This window comes from Schistocerca nitens, chromosome 2, assembly GCF_023898315.1.
Source record: "Schistocerca nitens isolate TAMUIC-IGC-003100 chromosome 2, iqSchNite1.1, whole genome shotgun sequence".
Taxonomy (NCBI): domain Eukaryota; kingdom Metazoa; phylum Arthropoda; class Insecta; order Orthoptera; family Acrididae; genus Schistocerca; species Schistocerca nitens.
In genome coordinates this window covers 628639607-628660762 of record NC_064615.1, presented here as the reverse complement: position 1 = coordinate 628660762, position 21156 = coordinate 628639607, and the positions used below count along the sequence as shown (strand labels likewise).

At 43.1% G+C, this 21156-nt stretch overlaps 1 protein-coding gene across 4 annotated transcripts in view; it reads left to right on the top strand.

Moving 5' to 3' along the window:
* The window catches only part of LOC126236730 (luciferin 4-monooxygenase-like), a 223639-nt gene that overhangs the window by 175732 nt on the left and 26751 nt on the right, over positions 1–21156 (top strand). For all 4 annotated transcript variants that reach the window (XM_049946259.1, XM_049946256.1, XM_049946257.1 and 1 more), the window contains one exon: positions 3711–3883. In XM_049946259.1, the coding sequence (XP_049802216.1) occupies positions 3711–3883 (173 nt within the window). The remainder of the gene's footprint in view (positions 1–3710; positions 3884–21156) is intronic.

The window sequence follows — 21156 nt, the reverse complement described above, 5'->3', positions numbered from 1 at the left end:
ACAGCCAACATGCTTCACTGGATGTTGATATGGAGGGGCATGTGGTCAGCAAACCGCTCTCCCAGCCGCATATCAGTTTACCAGACCGGAGCCGCTACTTCTCAATCAAGTAGCTCCTCAGTTTTCTATCTACACACATGCCGCTCGAAATATTTCCTGAATCCTCCCCATCGCCTGGTGTAAGGGCCAGTATCGAGTAACTCCAGTGTAAGCTTATGTTGTTCGCCTTCAGACCAGGATTTATCTTTAAATTGTTGTGGAAAATCCGACAAACTTCTAAACTCTTGTTTGTGTGAAGGACTGCCCATTCAGCCACTTCGGTCTCCAAATGTCCTATCACAAGCTAAATTTTCTTCTTATCGTCCAACTTGGAAGGTACAGCTCACTCAAATGTTCATAAAAATATTACGGAGTGTATCTTTGCTTCGGACTTGAAACCAGGGAAAAGATTAGTAACGGGACTACCATTTGCTAAATTAAACTCTTCCCACCACTTACTCAGTGACTGGTATTTAGTGTTATTAACTTGGTGGGGACACTGCGAGCCATTTTTTGCTTATTTCAGGTTCCAGTGACTCCACCGTAGCATTTGAAAAACCTAAAACCGCTTTATTGCCACGTCGTTGTATGTCAACATTACCATCTATGTGGACATTTTGATGTATGAAATACAGAGACCCGTTTGCACATTTCGTAAAATTTGCCACAACTGTAATCGTTAGTGACACTGTAATGTGAGATGCAGACACTGTATAAACACAGACATTGTAACCATCAACGACGTATCCATACCTCGACGGGCTAAAATGAGGATAAAATATTTGTCCCTCCCTGTGCGGGAATCACGAAATGTGCGAGTGTAAGCGTTGTGCACTCCGTGCCATATGAAAGAAAAGGGTGTTTTATTTAATGACAGACTTCCAGCTGAGTAAGTCTGCCGAAGTCCCGAAGACCTAAGATATCTGAGAGATGGGCTTAAAGGGTTTCTTTTTTGGCGACTCAGCTACAGAGAGAAACATCTGAAGTCAATTAAGATGATTCTCATTTACGTTCCTTTTCAGTTGCACATATTTTAAATTGCATGATTCGGTCACTCTGGATCATCTTCAGATCAGAAACAAAGTATAACTAAATGTCTACGATTTAATATTTTACAATACCTAGCAAAGACAACAATTGTACATTAACATAGAATTTACCAAAGCAGTTGCGTCAGAAACCCGCCTTCTTTACTAAGAACCACAGATCAGAGATTAAAATAGGTATATGTTGGAGATACGGGGGAGGGGAAGGGAAAATTGAGGGAGGCTGATTGGGGGAGGGAAAGGAAGCAGGGAGGGAGGGGGTGGTGAGATTGTCATGAGTTAAAAAGAGAGATCGTGTTAAGGACGTTGAATCACTAATAGTGTAGAACAAGGGGTATGTAAAATGTAAACAGCACAGAATAGAGAAATTATGAAACGGAATGAAGAGAGCGGAGAGGGAGCATAGAAGGCAAGGGAAAAGGGGGGGGGGGACAGAGAGGGATAGTGGCAGGGATGCTAAGAGTTTAACAAGAGAGGTTCTCGTACTAAAATTGCAAGAAGTCAGTAATGTGAAAAATCTTTTTTTTAAGATACCAGAATGGATGCATATAACTGTAAAGGGGACAAAATAGTAGACTGTGAACGTGGAAATAAAGTCGCGGAAACTGAATTACCATCTGAGGATATTCAAAGCGTGGCCTTTTAAAGTATACAGTCATGAGTTGTTACTCTGAAACTCTAAAAGTAAAATTGTATAAGAGGTTGTCTTTGTTAAAATATTAGAGGTATAAGCCTAGAACAATGGCTGCATAAATAGTGAGAAACATAGAGATTGTAAAATTACGCAAGTTCGGGGTCTATACTTCTAATATTTTGACGAAAAGAAATTTTTTGATACAGTTTTAGACTTTGAGAGTAACAACTCATGACTTTAAACTTTCAAAGGTTCGCATTTTGAATATCTTCAGTTACTAATTCAGTTTTCGCGGCTTTATTTTCGCTTTTATAGTCTACTATTTTGTCCGCTTTTACAGTTTGACACATTCATTCTGGTATCTCATCAAAATGTTTTTTACATTATTGACTTCTTGCAATTTTAGTACAATATCCTTTCCTGTTAAACCATAGCATCACTGCCACAATCCTTCTTTCCATCCCCTCCCCTTCCTTTTGTCATCGCGCCGTCATCATTTCTTAGCGTTCCCAGAACTAGTGGGCACTTTATTTTGTCAGTAATTATTTTGTATGGCCTCCCCCCCCCCTCCTACATGTATGTATTTGCGATGCCACATGTCTGTCCCATTCTTGTTTACGTGTTTTGAACAATTTGTTTTTGTACTGGTCTTCTACGAGCCCATATGCTTCCAGTCTCCTTTGTCTATTTCAGTCTGCTATTGATCGTAGGTATAGTCGTCTCGCTCTTCGTGTTTCTTGTTTTAGTCTAGTAAGTTTATTTGTCCGTGGTATTTGTGTGCGTTTTGTGTTCTGTGTTTTTGGTATGGATGTATTTTGTGCTTTTGTGGTGATGTCGGTAAACATATGTGCCTTCGATGGTTTCACCCTGTTTCTGTATTGTACTATTCCTCTTAGTCTCTCGCAGTCAATACCTCCCAGTCAGTTTTATGGAATCGCAACTGCCGGGTGTGTACTGTGTTGAAGTGAAGGACACGAAACGGGTTAAGCTGCTCTGAGCATCGTCCACATAGCTGCAGAAATGTGGAGATGAAAGCTCAGAAATGTCTGTCAACGGGTACTCAACACCACCTACTCTCTAGGAGATCGACAGCTTGCGCTGACATCAAACCAGGTGCCCAAGCCTGCACACACCGCTGATTTCATGAAGTTGTTAATCTCCCTCTTATATGCCTAATTACCGAGTTGTGTCTATACATCCAGTCAAATCGGTCTTGAAAGTTTTGAATTAATGATTTGTGAAGAATGGAAATGGAACTGAAGTCCCATACCTCTTGACAGAGCGTAGGGGAACGATGCGGAAGACGCGCACCGCCGTACTAGGCAAGGTCCTAATGGAGGTGGTTTACCGTTGCCTTTCTCCGACCATAATGGGGATGAATGATGATGATGATGATGATGATGAAGATGACAGAACAACACCCAGTCATCTCGGGGCAGGTGAAAATCCCTGACACCGCCGGGAATCGAACCCGGGACCCCGTGCTCGGGAAGCCAGAACGCTACCACGTCCGGCGGACTTGTGAAGAACACTAATAATAAATGCAAATTTTTGCCTTCTTTAGTAATTTGTATTTCGTACATTTGTGCCCAAGGTGGAAACATTCAACTACAGATGCATAACATGCCATTTACATTTTTCATCTTGTCGCCCAACTTTGGGCGATCTCGATTTAATTTGAATTTTCTATGTTTTTGGCGTCCAGAAGGGACCCAGGTCAATACCATTTGAGTGTCATATTACCCCAGTTTCATATTTTACTACAAGTATTAGTATATTAAGAATATATTGATTGTCGATGTGAGTACAATCGTTGGTAAGGTACACGTTATTTATCATAAATTGCTCATTATTCTATTAGATGATTTTTACTTTTGCTGTCATTAGTCATTACTAACAGACCGCTAACTAGACAGCTACTGACAAAGAAACAATAGTTATGTGGATCGTAGAGCAGTCATATATTAATGTTTGATTTCATATGTCCCCAGGTGAAAGATTTGTACGTACCCCCAAACATAGCTGTGACGGTAGCAAAGAGACCTGACAGCCCCGTCAGAGAGATACTGCCTCGGCTCACTGTGCTGATGGTCGCCGGCGCTGCCATGGATGCCGACACGCAACGGTTCGTCGAGAAAGAGCTGGGCGTTCCGGTCAAGCAGTGGTAAGTGCGGTGACGGCTGTATAGCTGACGCAGAATATTTTATGTTGTTCAAAATGGTTCAAATGGCTCTGAGCACTATGGGACTTAACATCTATGGTCATCAGTCCCCTAGAACTTAGAACTACTTAAACCTAACTAACCTAAGGACATCACACAACACCCAGTCATCACGAGGCAGAGAAAATCCCTGACCCCGCCGGGAATCGAACCCGGGCGCGGGAAGCGAGAACGCTACCGCACGACCACAAGCTGCGGACAATTTTATGTTGTACTACTCAGGTACTCTGCAGCTTGTAACCTGTCGTACTTGCTAAGCAATAATATTTTCCTAACTTTCTTAACATTCTTTGGAACACCCTTAGTCACTGACACGGTCTCAGCCTTATGATCACTGATGCTGTCTACGTTCACTGATACGAAACGTTCCGCTGTGTTTGTTGCTAGGAGGACACGACGTCGTCCTCACGAGTCGGTTTTCTATATCTTAGAAGTCATTTTGAGACAGTATCTCGCACAAGTCTCTGTCTCTGAGATTACTTTCATGCGCATGACTCTCCCATTCTATAGCTGGCAAAATGAAGTCTACCCCCGGCACAGTAGCATGACGATGAAACTACGCTACCGCTACGGTCGCAGGTTCGAATCCTGTCTCGGGCATGGATGTGTGTGATGTCCTTAGGTTAGTTAGGTTTAAGTAGTTCTAAGTTCTAGGGGACTGATGACCTCAGATGTTACGTCCCATAGGCCTCAGAGCCATTTGAACCATTTTGAAACTTATTTGCTATTTCCAGCAAGTTCCCTCTGAAGTGATCTGCTACTACAGTCTATAAAAACGTCAAACTACCGTGTTTTCCTCGCCTCTGATGCTAACTTCACGAAGTTTCTTTCACATCTGGAACCTGTAATAACCCTAATACATGTTATCGAATACTCTACGGCAATAAATACAATGCCATCACTAGCATATAACCAGTCCTTGCGATATATTTTAGAATCTGAATTTAGGATTTCGCATCTATTCACTTCCGGTTCCAGCCAACATTACGTTTCTAATAATATGTGGGCATTATTACACTTTTACAAGCGCTACTAATTCTGGGATCTCCCACGGACGCTCCTGCAATTTACTGATATCACGTTAGTAATTTTCGCGCGGTTCCATACTGAAGCATCTAGAACGGCTCGGCCACACCTTCTGGCGTTCGGCAGTCGATCACAGAGATAATCATGTCAAGTTAGAATTTGCTTCAGCTTCCATATTCTTGTAGCGGGCTTACTTTTGCAAATAGCTCAGGTGTTTACTGCTGTCCAGTGTGAATGGTAAAACACAAAACCTGAAATATTCAGGGTGTTTGTTTTAACTTGAGACAACTAAATATCTCGAAAACGACGTATCTAGATGAAAAGTTAACATTAGTAAAGGGGACATCTATCTTTGATACAACTGGTCACATCCTACCTAGCCTTCCTGTGCTTAGATGGAGTCAGCCTTGTATTTTAAAATGCGAACCACGCCCCCCCCCCTCCCCCAACTTTTATTGTAGGACTCCACGCCAAAAAATATGTATAGTTCACTCAAACCATTGTTTTCATTTCGTGGTAAATGTTGCTGTAATCGACAAATATCAAGTGTGCCCTATTTGGCAATTAAGAATCGATGCATTTGATTCTACATATCATTTACGATGTAAGTGTGAGCCTTTGTGTTCTAACGGTTGTTATTTAAACATCAATATTGTGTTTATAAAGGCTGCGCTGCAGGGTGGGGTGTGCCATTTGGTGAGGCGCTGAGCGATGGGGCGAGCGCGTGAGTGACTACACGATATGTATGTATTAGAGTCCTGCATGACCGAGTAAGCGAGCACAAAATACGAGATGGGGCGAGCACACCCTAACTGGATAGGCTGCCCGCACTAGTTCTAGTGACCGAGCATAGAAGCCGTGACCGAATACGTAGGACGTAACTTCAGACACATTACACGTGTCATTATCCGTGTGAGACCGCAGCCAGTACGGGCTTCTCATTTGTGGTGTGTGTCTCTCTCTGTAATCATGCAGTGCGAGGAAGCCAGTGCAGTAAGACGTAAGACTGAAACCAATGTTTAAACATTGAAGAGACGGGAAGGTCTAAAAACCCAAGTATGGAGCATATTTTTGTTGGTTGTAGACGAAAACAGTGCGTCTACTGGGTACGTATCGTGCATAAACTGCTCCACATTATTGTGTTTCCAATAGGGAACCACTCATTTAAAGAAACACAGTTGCAAGAAACCTCACAAAGATACAGCTCCTTCAGGAATACCGGGAATAATAAAAAATAGTACTACAGCAAAGTGTGTTGCAATGTGTGCTAAAGATATGAGACCTTTTAATGCTGTTTCTGGTGGTTTCAGAGAACTAGGCCAAGAATTAATACATCTATGTGCCCATTATGGAGAAGTTAACGTGGCAGATGTCATGCCACATCCCTCTACTATAAGCAGACATGTCAAAGAACAAGCTGATGCAATACGAAACAACATAATGCCTTCTGTGTGGTGTCACCGCTAGACACCACACTTGCTAGGTGGTAACTTAAATCGGCCGCGGTCCTGTAGTACATGTCGGACCCGCGTGTCGCCACTGTGTAATCGCAACCTAGCGCCACCACATGGCAGGTCACAAGACACGGACTAGACCTCGCCCCAGTTGTACGGACGACATAGCTTGCGACCAGACGTACGAAGCTTTCCTCTCAATTGCCGAGAGACAGATCGAATAGCCTTCAGCTTAGTCCCTAGCTACTACCTAGCAAGGCGCCATTTGTATCAGTGCTTATAGCGTACTAATATTCAAGAGAGATGTATTCCAACAAGAGAATTAAAGATAAGTATTAAAACGCTACGTACTTTTCTTCTTATTCATTAATAAGTCTCATGTTCCAGAACTTCAAGCCCGTCTGCGTTAGTTTAGCGTGCACCTAGCTACCTCATTGTGTCTAGACTGTATGAACTAGACACAACATTATTTGGCGACGAGGATGGGATGTTTGTATTAATTCGTTTGTGTCATGGCTTCGCCACAATCTCCAGATGTACTGTCCGAATTTTTTCGCTTGCAGAATCAGCAGACGCAGGCGTTATTGGAAGCCCTTGGACAGCTCGTCCAGGGTCAACGTGCGCTGCAAAACAATGCGGCAGCCGCCGCTTCTTCGCTACCGCTGCCACAAAACGCTGTTGCACCTCCCTTTCGGCCATACGTGGCGGCCGACGAGACCTGGCAAGAGTGGTCTCGCCAGTTCAACTTTCACCTAGCAGCATACAGAATTCAAGGTAAAGAGCGGCAGCCGTTTTTGCTTTCTTGTGTCGGTGTGTCTACCTACCGTGTGATAGTGAAATTGTTTCCCCGACGCGACGTAGCCACTCTGTCCTACGAAGAAATTTTGTCTGCTTTAGATGCCTATTTCAAAGAAACAGTAAATGTAGTTGCAAAACGGTATACGTTCTTTCGTACAAAACGTACGGCCGGTCAGACTAATAGGGAGTGGGTTGCAACTTTGCAAGGACTTACTAGGGAGTGTGCCTTTGAATGTGACTGTGGACTTCCTTATTCAGATACTATGGTGCGTGATGCAATAGCACAGAACGTGTCTGATGTTCGCATACGGGAACAGATTTTGAAACTAGTTAATCCCTCCCTTCAACAAGTGATAGACATATTGGATAGGCGAGACACACTTGACTTTGCTCAGGCCTCTTTTGAAACTTCGCCAGCAGTGTGTCACATTAACCGGCCCGCCGGGCCCGCTGCACGGGACGCTGAGCGGCCCTCGCGCCTGTCGCAGCCTCCCTTGCAAACACGTGCGCCGCGTAAGCAAGCAACTGCAGTGAAATCATGCCCGCGGTGTGCAACTAGACATTCGCGTGAAAATTGCCCGTCACGCCAAGCTATTTGCTTTTACTGTCAAAAGAAAGGACATGTTCAAAGTGTTTGCCAGAAAAGGCTTCGATCAGACAATCACAATAATTCCAGGCCCTTTGCTTCGCGCCGGAATCGAACCCAGGACAATCGGGCTCGTGGACCTTCGCCCATGGACATTCATGTAGTTCATTCCCACCCGTCCAGTGACACTTTAGCTAACAGTGACTGTGTTCGTCCCACCAAAAGTGTGCGTCGACGTCGCCGAAAATCCCGTAAAGTCGCAAGTGCTTCTGTACCTGTATCAGTTCAAATTGCAAGTGACAGTCGCTCTTGTCGTCAACAGGGCAATAAACTTTTTGTGGACTTAGACTTTGAAGGCAAAGTGATACCATTCCAGCTCGATACCGGAGATGCAGTTTCATTGCTCAATCACGACACGTACAAACAACTGGGCAACCCGCCATTGCGTGCCGCAAATGTTCAGTTAACTAGTTACTCAGGACAGCAGATCCCTGTGTTAGGACAGTGCAGCCTTCTTGCAACATACAAGGGACAAACAAAACTTGTATCATTTTACGTTCTTCGTTCTACTTCTGCAGTGAACTTGTTTGGTTTAGATTTGTTTCAATTGTTTAATTTGTCTATAGTAAATCAGGTCCTATCAGTGAATCAGACTGTGCCTTCCGCCAGTGTTTCTAGTCTTTGTGAAGAATTTGCAGACATTTTTGCACCGGGCCTTGGTGGCGCTAAGAACTATGCAGCACATTTGGAACTGAAAGACAACGCGCAACCGAAATTTTTCAGAGCACGCAATGTTCCCCACGCATTGCGTGATGAGGTCGCAAGAACATTAGCCGATTTAGAATCTCAAGGTGTAATTGAACGTGTGCAGGCTTCTCTCTGGGCCTCACCCTTAGTAATTTTGCCAAAACCGTCCGGACAATTGAGACTTTGTGTGGACTTCAAGGCAACTGTGAATCCAGAACTTGACTGCTTCTTTTCCTTTGCCCCGCCCGGAAGATCTTTTTGACAAACTGTGCCTGGGAAAATATTTTTCCAAATTGGACCTCGCAGATGCGTACTTGCAGATACCTGTGGACGAAGAATTCCAGCGCGTCTTGGTGGTGAACACGCATCTTGGCTTGTATCGCTTCAAAAGACTGCCATTCGGGTGTGCATCCGCCCCTGCATTGTTTCAGCAATATTTACAAACTGTCTGTGCGTCGGTCCCTACTGCTGCGAACTATCTGGACGATATTGTGATCTCCGGAAAGACAGAAGCCGAACATTTGCAACATCTCCGAACATTATTTCAGGTATTGCGTCAGAATGGTCTTCGCTTGAGGAAGGACAAATGTGTGTTTTTTGCTCGGGACTTACCCTACCTGGGGCATGTCATAAATGCCCAAGGTATACATCCGAGTCCAGAGCACCTCCGTGCCATACAGGACTTAACCTGCTCCGCAAGATTAGAAACAGCTACAGAGTGTGCTGGGTAAAATTAATTATTATGCAAAGTTTGTGCGCAATGCTTCTTCCATTTCAGCTCCGCTACATCGCTTACGCCGTAAAGGTGTTCCGTTCGTCTGGACGACGGAATGCGAACGCGCCTTTCGCCAGTTGAAATCGGCGTTACTTTCAAATACTTGCCTTACGCCATTCGATCCCCGAAAACCCCTTTTGTTGATGGTAGATGCATCGGATTTCGGGATCGGTGCTGTGCTTGCGCACAAAGATGGCTCGCATGATCGCCCTATTGCCTTTGCGTCCAAATTGCTCTCATCTGCGCAAAGAAATTATTCACAAATAGAGAAAGAAGCTTTAGCTCTCGTGTTTGGTGTTACCAAGTTCCATGACTTCTTGTATGGTCGTCCCTTTACCATCATCACGGACCACAAACCTTTGACGTCGCTTTTTCATCCGACCAAGCCTGTACCTCCACGTACAGCGCAGAAATTCATTCGCTGGTCGCTTTTTCTCTCGTAGTACCGCTACGATATCTTGTATCGGTCCACTGCTAAGCACGGCAACGCTGATGCGTTGTCCCGTTTGCCTCTTGCTGAGGATAAAGCATTCGATTCTTCCGAACTTGCTTGCATGTTCATTGATTCGGAGGCCGATGACGTGGTCGAATCGTTTCCGATTGATTTTCGTCGAGTAGCTACAGCCACAGCTGCTGACCCTGTCCTTGCTACTGTTTTGCGTTTTGTTGCTACGCAATGGCCCTTGTCAAAGTCACGGATCGAAGATCCTTTGGTTCGCCGTTTTTTTGCTCACAAGGAGAGACTTTTTGTACGACGTGGTGTTTTGTTGTTGCGTTCCGATAATGATCAATCCCGAGTCGTAGTCCCACGTTCGTTACAGTCCTCTGTCTTAAAGCTTCTTCACCAAGGACATTGGGGTATAGTGCGTACGAAACAACTTGCTCGTCAGCACTGTACTTGGTTCGGAATCGATGCTGCGATTACAAATATGTGCTCCTCTTGCGTGGCGTGTGCCGAACAACAATCCGCACCGCCGCGGAAATTCTTTGCATGGCCGAAAGCCACTTCCCCTTGGCAACGCTTGCACATCGATTTTGCTGGTCCATTCTGGAATGCTCGATGGTTGGTTGTGGTCGATGCTTTCAGTAATTTTCCTTTTGTTGTCCGGATGTCTTCCACGACGTCTTCTGCCACAATCCAAGCCTTGTCTGCTATCTTTTGCATTGAGGGTCTTCCGCAGACTATTGTTTCCGACAATGGCCCACAATTCATGTCCGCCGAATTTCAGTCATTCTGCAAGGCAAATGGTATTCACCATCTGACATCCGCGCCGTTTTCGCCTCCGTCAAACGGTGCCGCGGAACGATTGGTCCGGACTTTCAAGTCGCAGATGTTGAAGTTACAAGAGTCGCATTCTCGAGAGGACGCTTTGTTGCTCTTTTTGTCTTCATATCGCTCTCAGCCTCGCGATGGTCGCTCGCCGGCTGAATTGCTCCATGGTCGGTCTCTTCGCACCCTGATGTCTTTGCTGCATCCGCCGCATCAGGTTCCTGTGCAGCGGCAGACTCCTGTTTTTGCTCCTGGCGACGTTGTCTATTATCGCAACTATCGCGGTTCACAGCGTTGACTCGCAGGGCGCATTCTTCGCTGCCTCGGCCGCGCGATGTATTTGGTTTTGGGGGCCTCTGGTGAGGTGCGTCGGCATCTCAATCAGCTGCGCCTCTGTCGTCGCCTGGGTTCTGCCGCTCCCCGTCTGCTTTCAGCGACGGTGCCGTCAGGTCAGCGCCTTGCGGACCCATCTACTGGCTCGCCTCATCCCCAGGTGTTACCGACGCTGCCTTCCATTTTGCCTCATGGCGTCGCGCCGCCGCCGCAGCTGCCGCCGGCGCCGCCCGCAGTGGACGCTTCGCTGCAGCCGCCACGCACCTCCCTGGGTCGCGCGCCGCCGCTCGCTTCCCGTGACCAGCCGTCCTCCGCCATGGACCTCTTGCCCGCTCCGGACCAGATGTCGTCTTCGCCCGTCGGGTGCTCCGACCACATGGAGGTCGACCCTTCGGCCCCTCCTGTCTCATTACGTGTGCATACACCCCATGTTGACGTGCACCCTGGACTAGGTTTGCAGGCGTTTCCTAGCTCCCCTCGGACCGAATGGCCGGGTGCGGGTGGCACAGCCTCGCCTGTTGTTAGGCTCCCCACCTCATCGCATACGTCAACATGGGGTCCTCCCCACGGCGGGCGGAAGCCTTATCTCACGACCGTTCGCCGATTTGCGGGGGAGGAATGTGGTGTCACCGCTAGACACCACACTTGCTAGGTGGTAACTTAAATCGGCCGCGGTCCTGTAGTACATGTCGGACCCGCGTGTCGCCACTGTGTAATCGCAACCTAGCGCCACCACATGGCAGGTCACAAGACACGGACTAGACCTCGCCCCAGTTGTACGGACGACATAGCTTGCGACCAGACGTACGAAGCTTTCCTCTCAATTGCCGAGAGACAGATCGAATAGCCTTCAGCTTAGTCCCTAGCTACTACCTAGCAAGGCGCCATTTGTATCAGTGCTTATAGCGTACTAATATTCAAGAGAGATGTATTCCAACAAGAGAATTAAAGATAAGTATTAAAACGCTACGTACTTTTCTTCTTATTCATTAATAAGTCTCATGTTCCAGAACTTCAAGCCCGTCTGCGTTAGTTTAGCGTGCACCTAGCTACCTCATTGTGTCTAGACTGTATGAACTAGACACAACATTATGTTATTGCCGAAGTTATTAAATGGTTCAAATGGCTCTGAGCACTATGGGACTTAACTTCTAAGGTCATCAGTCCCCTAGAACTTAGAACTACTTAAACCTAACTAACCTAAGAACATCAAACACATCCATGTCCGGGGCAGCATTCGAACCTGCGACCGTAAAGGTCGCACGGTTCCAGACTATAGCGCCTAGAACCGCTCGGCCACACCGACCGGCGGAAGTTATTAATAAAACATTTGCTGCGAGAGTTGATATGTGGACTAATTCGCATAATCAGATGCACTATATGACGCTTACAACTCATTACATTAACACAGATTGGCCTCTTGTGATCAATGTTTTATTTACCACAAAATTCCCGGACGTTAGGTTGGTTGGTTGTTTTGGAGAAGGAGACCAGACAGCGAGGTCATCGTTCTCATCGGATTAGGGACGGACGGGGAAGGAAGTCGGCCGTGCCCTTTGAAAGGAACCATCCCGGCATTTGCCTGGAGCGATTTAAGGAAATCACGGAAAACCTAAATCAGGATGGCCGGACGTTAGGAAGACGGGAGTAAATATTATAAAAGAAAGTGATCTATGAATTTAGCTGCGTTACGTACCCGTTCTTGGAAACGTTACTTTTGTATTAAAAGAGAGAGAGAGAGAGACAGAGATAAATACATTGTGTGTGTGTGTGTGTGTGCGAGAGAGAGAGAGAGAGAGAGAGAGAGAGAAAGAGAAAGAGAAAGAGAGAGAGAGAGAGAGAGAGAGAGAGGCGTTGGATTTGTACAGTACAGTGCAGCGAGCCGGGGCGAGGCGAGGTGAGACGTCAGCGGTGACCGGTCATGCTCGGTTATCCGCGTGCCCGGAATCCGGACAACGGACATGGGGCGAGTACGTGGCCGAACCGAGTCGTGTGGGGCCGGACACGAGTGGCTCGGTCCCGCCGTCAACAGGCGAGCTGTGACCGGTCAAACATTGAGCGTTGCAGCACTCTAGTATGTATCCATAACAGGTGCGCCTGTCACTATCACTTCACGGCCATTTTACGCTGTTAAAGTGGCTGCGGTTTGCATTCCGTCGGTAGCCACGTAGCGGCCAACGCGAAAGATGCGCCGTTGTATGGGAGCACACACGGATATTCGCTACCCTGATGGCCGGGTTTGAGGGCGGCCACCGAAAACAAGGCACTCACCACAATGAACCCTGTAGGGAAGAAAAAACTATGTTGCCATGCAAGTAGCTCGACTGCAGGAAATTGCAATATCTAGCCACTTTATTTGTAGTGTACAATCACATTTGCAACTCTCAAGTAACGTTCGAACATCAAAATCTACCGTTAATCCACAAAGGTTTACGTTTACATCGTAAATGAAATACAGACTCAGATGCGTCGTTTCTTAATTCCTAAATCAGTCACACTTGATGTTTGTCGATTACAGCACCATTAAACAAGAAAGGAAAAAATGGTTTGAGTAAACTATACGTATTTTTTGGCGTGTAATCCGAATACACAATAAAAATTGAGTGGAGGGGGTGGTGGTTCACATTTGAAAATACAAAGCTCACCCCACCCAAGAAGGAGATATCGGTGGGAGGTGACCAATTGTAGAACAGACATGTACAGTAATAGAGGATGTAATCTGTGTACGTATAGATATACTTGTTGGTGACTGATGAACGTCATTACAGCAGCATTTATGTCATTTGCATACTAGTAATTATAGCTATTACGTGTCGTATGTTTGTAGGTTGGTTAGTACTTCCAAGAACATATGACAAGAGTAAGTCATTAGTGCTATTTTCCCTTGGGCAGCAGATCAGATGTTGAAGGATGAACAGTGGACGCAAAATAGTTAGTCTATGATGATAGGTGTGGACTACTTAGTGGTGAAGTTAGGACTGTGCAGAAAACATCAGGTAGTAAAGTTTGTGATGTGTTTGTGGGAACACTGTTCGACACAGAGAGAAAAGAACCAACACCTGACGTGTGAACGTATTAAGGTATCGTATATAAAAATATCTACAATGACATCCTCTACATCTTGCATGTAAAATAAATAACATGTAAAATCAAGGAGAACGAAAGTAATTTGGTACAATCAAAAGTTTAATCCCTATTTTGGAAATATTTTGTGCCTTTAAAATAATATCATAATAAAAATTATACAAATTTAGAGAGCTACTGTTCGCTCTCTGAAGCCATGATATAAAGACTCACGAAGTTGTCACTGAGTCGGTACATGTGTTGTACGGTGTGAATTTAATGCATTCGGTAAAGACTAGCTACTTGACGGCCTAGAGCGACTGTCTTACTTGGACCAATCTAGTTGCCTAGCTATAATAACCCTCTCTCCAAATTAGAAACTAAGAAATCTATTTTCATGACTCCCAGACTGTTTAAGCAATAATTTTTTAAACTGTGATTACAGTGATGGACTTTAGATGTAACTAGGTTGAATTAGGTTTAACACATATTGCAAAGCAAGTGAAAGTTGAATTTCGCCGTCGTATATAAATCTAAGTTTCTACTCACATGCTCCGTAAGCCACCTTGGTGAAGAATGCATTGTGTCTCTCTGTCATGCACACACCGCTGTCCCCGCTCCCTCCCGCAGCTGCCCCTCCCCCCTCCCCACCCCACAACGTCACCCTACCCAATACCTTCCGCACATGGAGAATGGCATGGCAAGAACTCATTCAGGATTAGAATCATTGTGTTACTGAGTCACTTATTATTTCGTGGTGCAACTGCACCTTATCATTAACTGGATTATGCAAGTTTCCGGCAGTATCGATGAAAACGAAAATATCTAATTGAAACGTCCCCTTTCGAACAATTTATACAAGACTGTGCTTAAACTGACACACAATATTTTTTAGCGCAACGCAATCTGACTTTCAAAATTCCCTACAAAAGAATGGCCCTGACTAACATTAAACTATACCTTTCACAAATCACTTACCTCACAAAAATCTTCGCTGCTCAAGCTACTGCAATACAGCGAGCGCCACTACTGCCAGCTAAATAAAAGATTCAAACTATGGAAGGCACTAACTACTGATAGGGATAGTTAGCAAATGAAAGATATTAATAGAGAACAAACAATGTATTTACCTTGATATCATCATTTATAAATATAGCAGTTCATGACAAATTTCAAAGCTCCGCCATCTCTCTCCCCACATCCACCACTGCTGGCGGCTTACCTCCAACTGCCCAACGCTACGCGCTGTTCGCAGCCAGCTGCCTAACACTACAATGGCGAGTATTACAACAATGCAAAGCAGCCACAGACTGCACACAGCACAGCCAGTGATTTTCAAACAGAGGTGGCGTTACCAATAAAAAAACCTAAACAGCCTACTTACATAGCCCCCATGCTCCCCACAAAAAAATTTTACAAATTTTGTTGGGCACTGGCCAATACATATTTGTTAATTTTTTTTTCACAATTACAATAACAAAGAAATCAAATGCACACACTTATTGATACAATGTTGGTCAAAAGCTAAACTTTCTCACAGTCCATAAAGACAGTCCTAATCGTTCATCACAGTAAAATATCAGTGTTTTTCTCAAAGACTGAGCAGTAAAAGACAATGCACACAGACGTAGTGGATTTCCATGCAGTCTTGAAGTAGTAGTGCTGTCCTTCCAACGGAAAGACAGTGCTGACTCGACATGCAGACAGGTAATGGGCCACAACAGAGTAAACCCACAGCAGAGTCAGTCGACGTTTTGAAGAACATTGGTAGGTAGGTCATCACAGAGTAGATGCACTGTAGTCCTGGTAGAGATTACGGTATTGGTGGGCCACCAGAGGTGCAGACCCACTGCAGTCCTGGTGGAAATAATGGTACTGGTGAGTCAGCAAAGACGCAGACCCACTGTAGTCCTTGTAGAGATAATGGTACTGGCGGGTCATCAAAGATGCAGACCCACTGTAGTCCTTGTAGAGATGATGGTACTGGCGGGTCATCAAAGATGCAGACCCACTGTAGTCCTTGTAGAGATGGCCAGCAGCCATCTGTTGTGACTGCAGGTGCACAATCACCATTGAAGAGTCTTGCGGATAATATAGCAAGTCCATAAACCACCACTTGTGCACTCACAAAGTTTTTTTAATTGTCCTTAGAACCAGCAATGCTGTTATCCAGTCCCTTGCTGAATTATTAACACACGTGCAAACACTAACAGTCCCTACGTGTCACATATTGTCCATATAGTATGACCAACAGAAACGTGTGCAGTGAAATGGAACTTACAAGTTACTTAATTTGATGAACTGCTGTCAATTACAATTTTATAACATGAGAGTACAATTACAAAGGTACAAAATACATCATTAAAGAACATAACAATACAGATAACATTTGTAGTACAGGCTTTACAAAAGAATCAAAATAACATATACATCAATGTTACAGGAATTATGAGATAAGTAGATACATAAAAGTTCAGAATAACTTTCAAAACATCAACTTCACACATGAGCATTAAAATAAAACAAAATAAATAATGTCTAAGCATATTTACAAGGTAAATAACATATTATTAATGCCAATTATATTTGAGGATAACAGTATTCCTCATCATAGTGAATGTAGCTTAGTATTAGAAGAGAAAAAAATTCTATGAAACTACACAGAGACAGGAAGAAAACAAATACACAAGGGTACACAAACACATAGGGGGATAACACAATGGAAAGGACAGGGTTCGTTTTCAGTGTAACATTTGGTACTGCAGTCCAACCTAAAACTTCATTCCATAGATCGTTCCTCTTATTTCGACATTTGCACCTGCCAAAAAAATCCTATCCAAGCATGCTTTCTATATTCTGTTCACATATTTCTTACCTCATTATTTATTTACCATTATCTTACCTCATCATTTATTTCCAAGAAAATCCTACCTAAACCTGTTGTCCCTAAACCCTACTTTTTTGGTTCATATCCTCTTTCAAAACACTATTTTGGCCAAACCATTTTCTTATAGCTTCTCAAAGCATTTCTTCCCATCCATCATAGCTAGTTTCTTATATAGTCTACCCCCTCTTAAGCTAACTTAAATTTACTGAGCTCAGATATATATACCAATGGACGAGGCAATGCAGCATCACATAAAACAATTAATATAAACAGCAATGAAAAAAAACGCAGATTTGCGAAGCAAGCAGCATTAAGAAATTAGCAAAGCAATTGTAATATTACAACTAATCTAAGGCAATGTGCAGCAAACAATAAAAATAAATCATTAGTAAAACTGGCTTAACAGAATAATACAAAGTCAAATTCAATAACACTATGCCTGGCAAACAGCAGCAACTTATACCTAAACATGACATAGCTCAAGCAGAAAAAAATAGTACACTAAAGATAACAATGCAGATAAGTGAAATGTATAATCACATCTTAATGTCTAAGTAATTAAAGTGGTGCACCACAAGAAGTTATTCTACCAAAAAAAATTACCCAGTAGTTGAAAAGAAAATTCCATATGCAATTCCTGTGAAGGGAAATATCTTTTTATGCTCCTTCGTTTTTTTGAATAGATCATAAAATTATTTACTGGATCTGGAGACAGAAAATATTTATATTAGTACATCTATAAAATTTTATTTTAACCAATGCTGCAGTGCAGCTAGAAACTAGATATCAAATGAAATAAGCAACTATGTACAAAGCAAAGCATAAGAACATCGTTCAGTAGCCATGTGGCATTTCATAAGTAGTAAAAAAAATATCTCATCTAGAAAGACAGTAGTCATAATCAGGTGTGTAGACAAACTATTTCTTGTCATTTCATTAGGCATTTCAGTAAATATCAGAAAGTACGATATGTTTCCAAGTAATGAGCGTATCACATTTGCGATGCTCTCTACAAAGGAATGTCAGAAGCGAGGTTAATGGCCCCCTTTTTTTTTCTCTCCACCTAATGGCTGTTTCTCCAGGTGGCTGGCACAGGTGGCCGCTCAAGACACATTACGTCAAGGTCACTTACCTTTCTTACTGAAATATTTACGACAGCAGTTTCCGCTACAGTGGCAGTCTCATATAAAAATATTTCACAGGTCAAGAATTAGCGTTGCAAATCTGTAGAAACAAAATCTTATTGATATAACAGTGTCCAAAAAAATTTTCGTCAGCATTGTCATACATTCACGCATTTATGCACATTTCATAATTCTTAAAGTACGATTCTTGGTTTCCAACATACTTCTTATTCCTCATATACGGTAGCATCATCTTATTGATCATAAATATACCTCACCAGCATAATACACATCGTCGTCGTAAAAATAACATCATAACACCTCAGTCAATTCTCAAAATCGTCGTAGCTTCCTCCAATAATTTCAAAACCTAAAAAAAAATTCTCTGCTCATTTCAAAAGTGTCATCTACCTCAAACGTACCTTAAAAATCATGATCCCATACCAAATACATCATTCAAAGCTCTCATAGTACCACAATGGTTCCGAAAAAATATGAACAGTTTACAAAGTACAGACAAAATACAGTTTCATAAGTGTGAAGTTATCCAACTGTGTAATTGCGTAAACATGTGTCACCGATGCAGTAAAATAAATGTTTGTTTCTTTGTTAAATAATCGGATAGCTGTGTAATTTATGTGTTAGAGAAATATGGTACCGATGTGTAAAGTTGTATAAGCAAATACCATATTAGCTAGGGTTCCTTGTGGTTGCCACACACATGGTACACAAAATAAGCATGTACCCCCCTGAGGATAAATGTAATTATACCCTCAGGTGTTACAAATTACAGCAATGGAATGAAATATATCATGGAAAACTTTCTTTGTAATTCAAAAATCTTGAAAAATAAATGGTTTAAGTACAAAATTGATCACTCAAATGCGTGTCCTGTAGCGCTAAATGTGCGTCTTGCTGTAAGATAATTCTGTGGAAGTGTCGTAGTTATCGTCCTCCGAAAGCTAAGTTCTGCAGAAGTCAATGTACTTACCTCATGATACACAAAAGTGAAATGCTTTGCGTATAGATATCTTAGTTATTACGCTAATTGCCGTGATGCGGAAAGTACTGTGTTGTAACATATTGTTGTGCTACGGAAAAGGCTGTCTCCTTGTAGCTATACCACAAAAGTTACTACTAAAACATGTTTTACTTTCCAGAAGAATTCAGAAAAACTGTGCAGATATAAAACAGATACACCGCAAAAGCAACAAGGTGAATTGTGTCACACATTAGTAGCGTCGTGATATAGTTGTGTAGCTGTCAAATAAACTAACCACTGTGTCACCTGGTATCTCTCAGAAAGCACCTTGAATCCATAATGTATTTGCAAGTAAACCAAAATGTTGCATTAAAATCTCATTAGCAGTACTGGTAAATGTTCTAGGTATGTGAGCCTTATAGTCGTTACGTAATCGTGCAACAAACAAGCAAGAATGTACACACACAATAACACTGTGTCGTCTGTTCACTATAACAATGCATTCGTAATTTCTGCTTAAATAAGATCCCTTTGTTCTTGACTGGATATTTAACTTCAAACATTGTTGCATGGTAACAGTTTCTAAGTCTGACAATGCATACTAGTAATGTACAGTGAAAAATTTTATGGCGAAGACTAAGTTAAAAAGCAGATTATCTTTCAATAAAAGGTTTTACATGTTTAGTGTGGTGCAATCCTTTACTCTTCATAGTACTCAGAGTTTGAACTTGAATGCAATTATCATGCGGTATACGTCGGTAAAGAATGCTAAAATTTTTCTCAAGGCTAGCGTCTTATGTTATTTTTCTCGGAGCCAGCGGGCGCACGCGGCTGCCTGCTTGTGCGAGTCATTGTCTGTCTCTTTGTTGGCGCGCGCCGTTATTGGGATTAGGAGACCTAACTTCTACATATTCACTCTGACGAGAAGGCCCTGCCCTGTTTAAATCCCGCCAGTTCTGATGCAATTCAGGTCTGTCGTTACGAATATCTCGTCTGTCGTCATGTCGGTAGATTTCATAATTTCTTTCTTGTCGGTCATGTGGTGGAGAATTTCTCCCTGAATCGTAACTGCGCGCTGAACTGTTGCGTCTGAAAGTATTCTGTCTCCCTTGATAATAATAGTTCTGGTTACCATATTGTCTGTTTCTCTGGTAGTCTCTGTGATAGTCATTACTATAGAAATGCGATCTTTCTCTGTAATTATTTTTACTCTGCCAACGGTTGTCATACGGGTGGTGTCTGTTTCGGTCACGATTTGTGTTGTGAGAATAGCCTTGTCGCGTCCAGTTATTATTTCTTTCATCGCGGAATTGCGACGGATGTGATCTGTAATTGTTGTGCGCTTGCGTTCCGCGATTGTCAGTGTCAATTTCCAGTTCTTGTAACAGTCCCTGAAAAGCCTCAATGTCTTCTTTGCAACGTCCTGCTAAAATAATATGTCGTAAATGCTCAGGTAATTTGATTAAGCAAATGCGGATGAGTTCTGAGGGGCTGTATGGGTTTGAAAGATACTGATTCTTGTGTAACATGTCTTCAAAATATTTCACAAGACTGGAAAATTCAGATAGTTCGAAATGTTTCATCATTATGATGCTATGTTTTACTCGGTCTTGTGTAGCTTGAGACCAATATGCTGAGAGGAAGGCATGATAAAATTCTCCTTCGCTGTGGCAATCGTGAATGACCGATCGCATTCTTACAGCTGGTTCATTCTCTAAATAGCCACACATAAATTCTAATCTGTGTTCTAATGACCAGTTGGGAGGAAAACAATGAGAGAATTGATGGATCCACGCTTGTGGATGAATGTCGTTGCCAGAATTCTTAAATGTTTTAAATTTGCGTGTAGTAATAAACAGCTTATAGTCAAAATCATCGTGTCGGCGAGTAGCATATCGGTCATTGTTACGTCGTGTCGGCGGTTCCATCTCAAAATCCAATGCGCCTTGCCAATTTCTTTCATAATTTCCGAAATGTCCTGTGTTATTATTTTGCGGCTTTTCCGTATTTCTAAGTCCCTCTTCCCATATTGGGGCGCGAGTGTCCTCTGAAATACGTAATTCTTGTATTACCTGCGTCAACTGATCTTGTACTTCCCGGATTTCTCTTTTGTACTGTGTATTGATTTGATTTTGATTTTGTTTGAATTTTCTAATTTGTTCATACTCTTC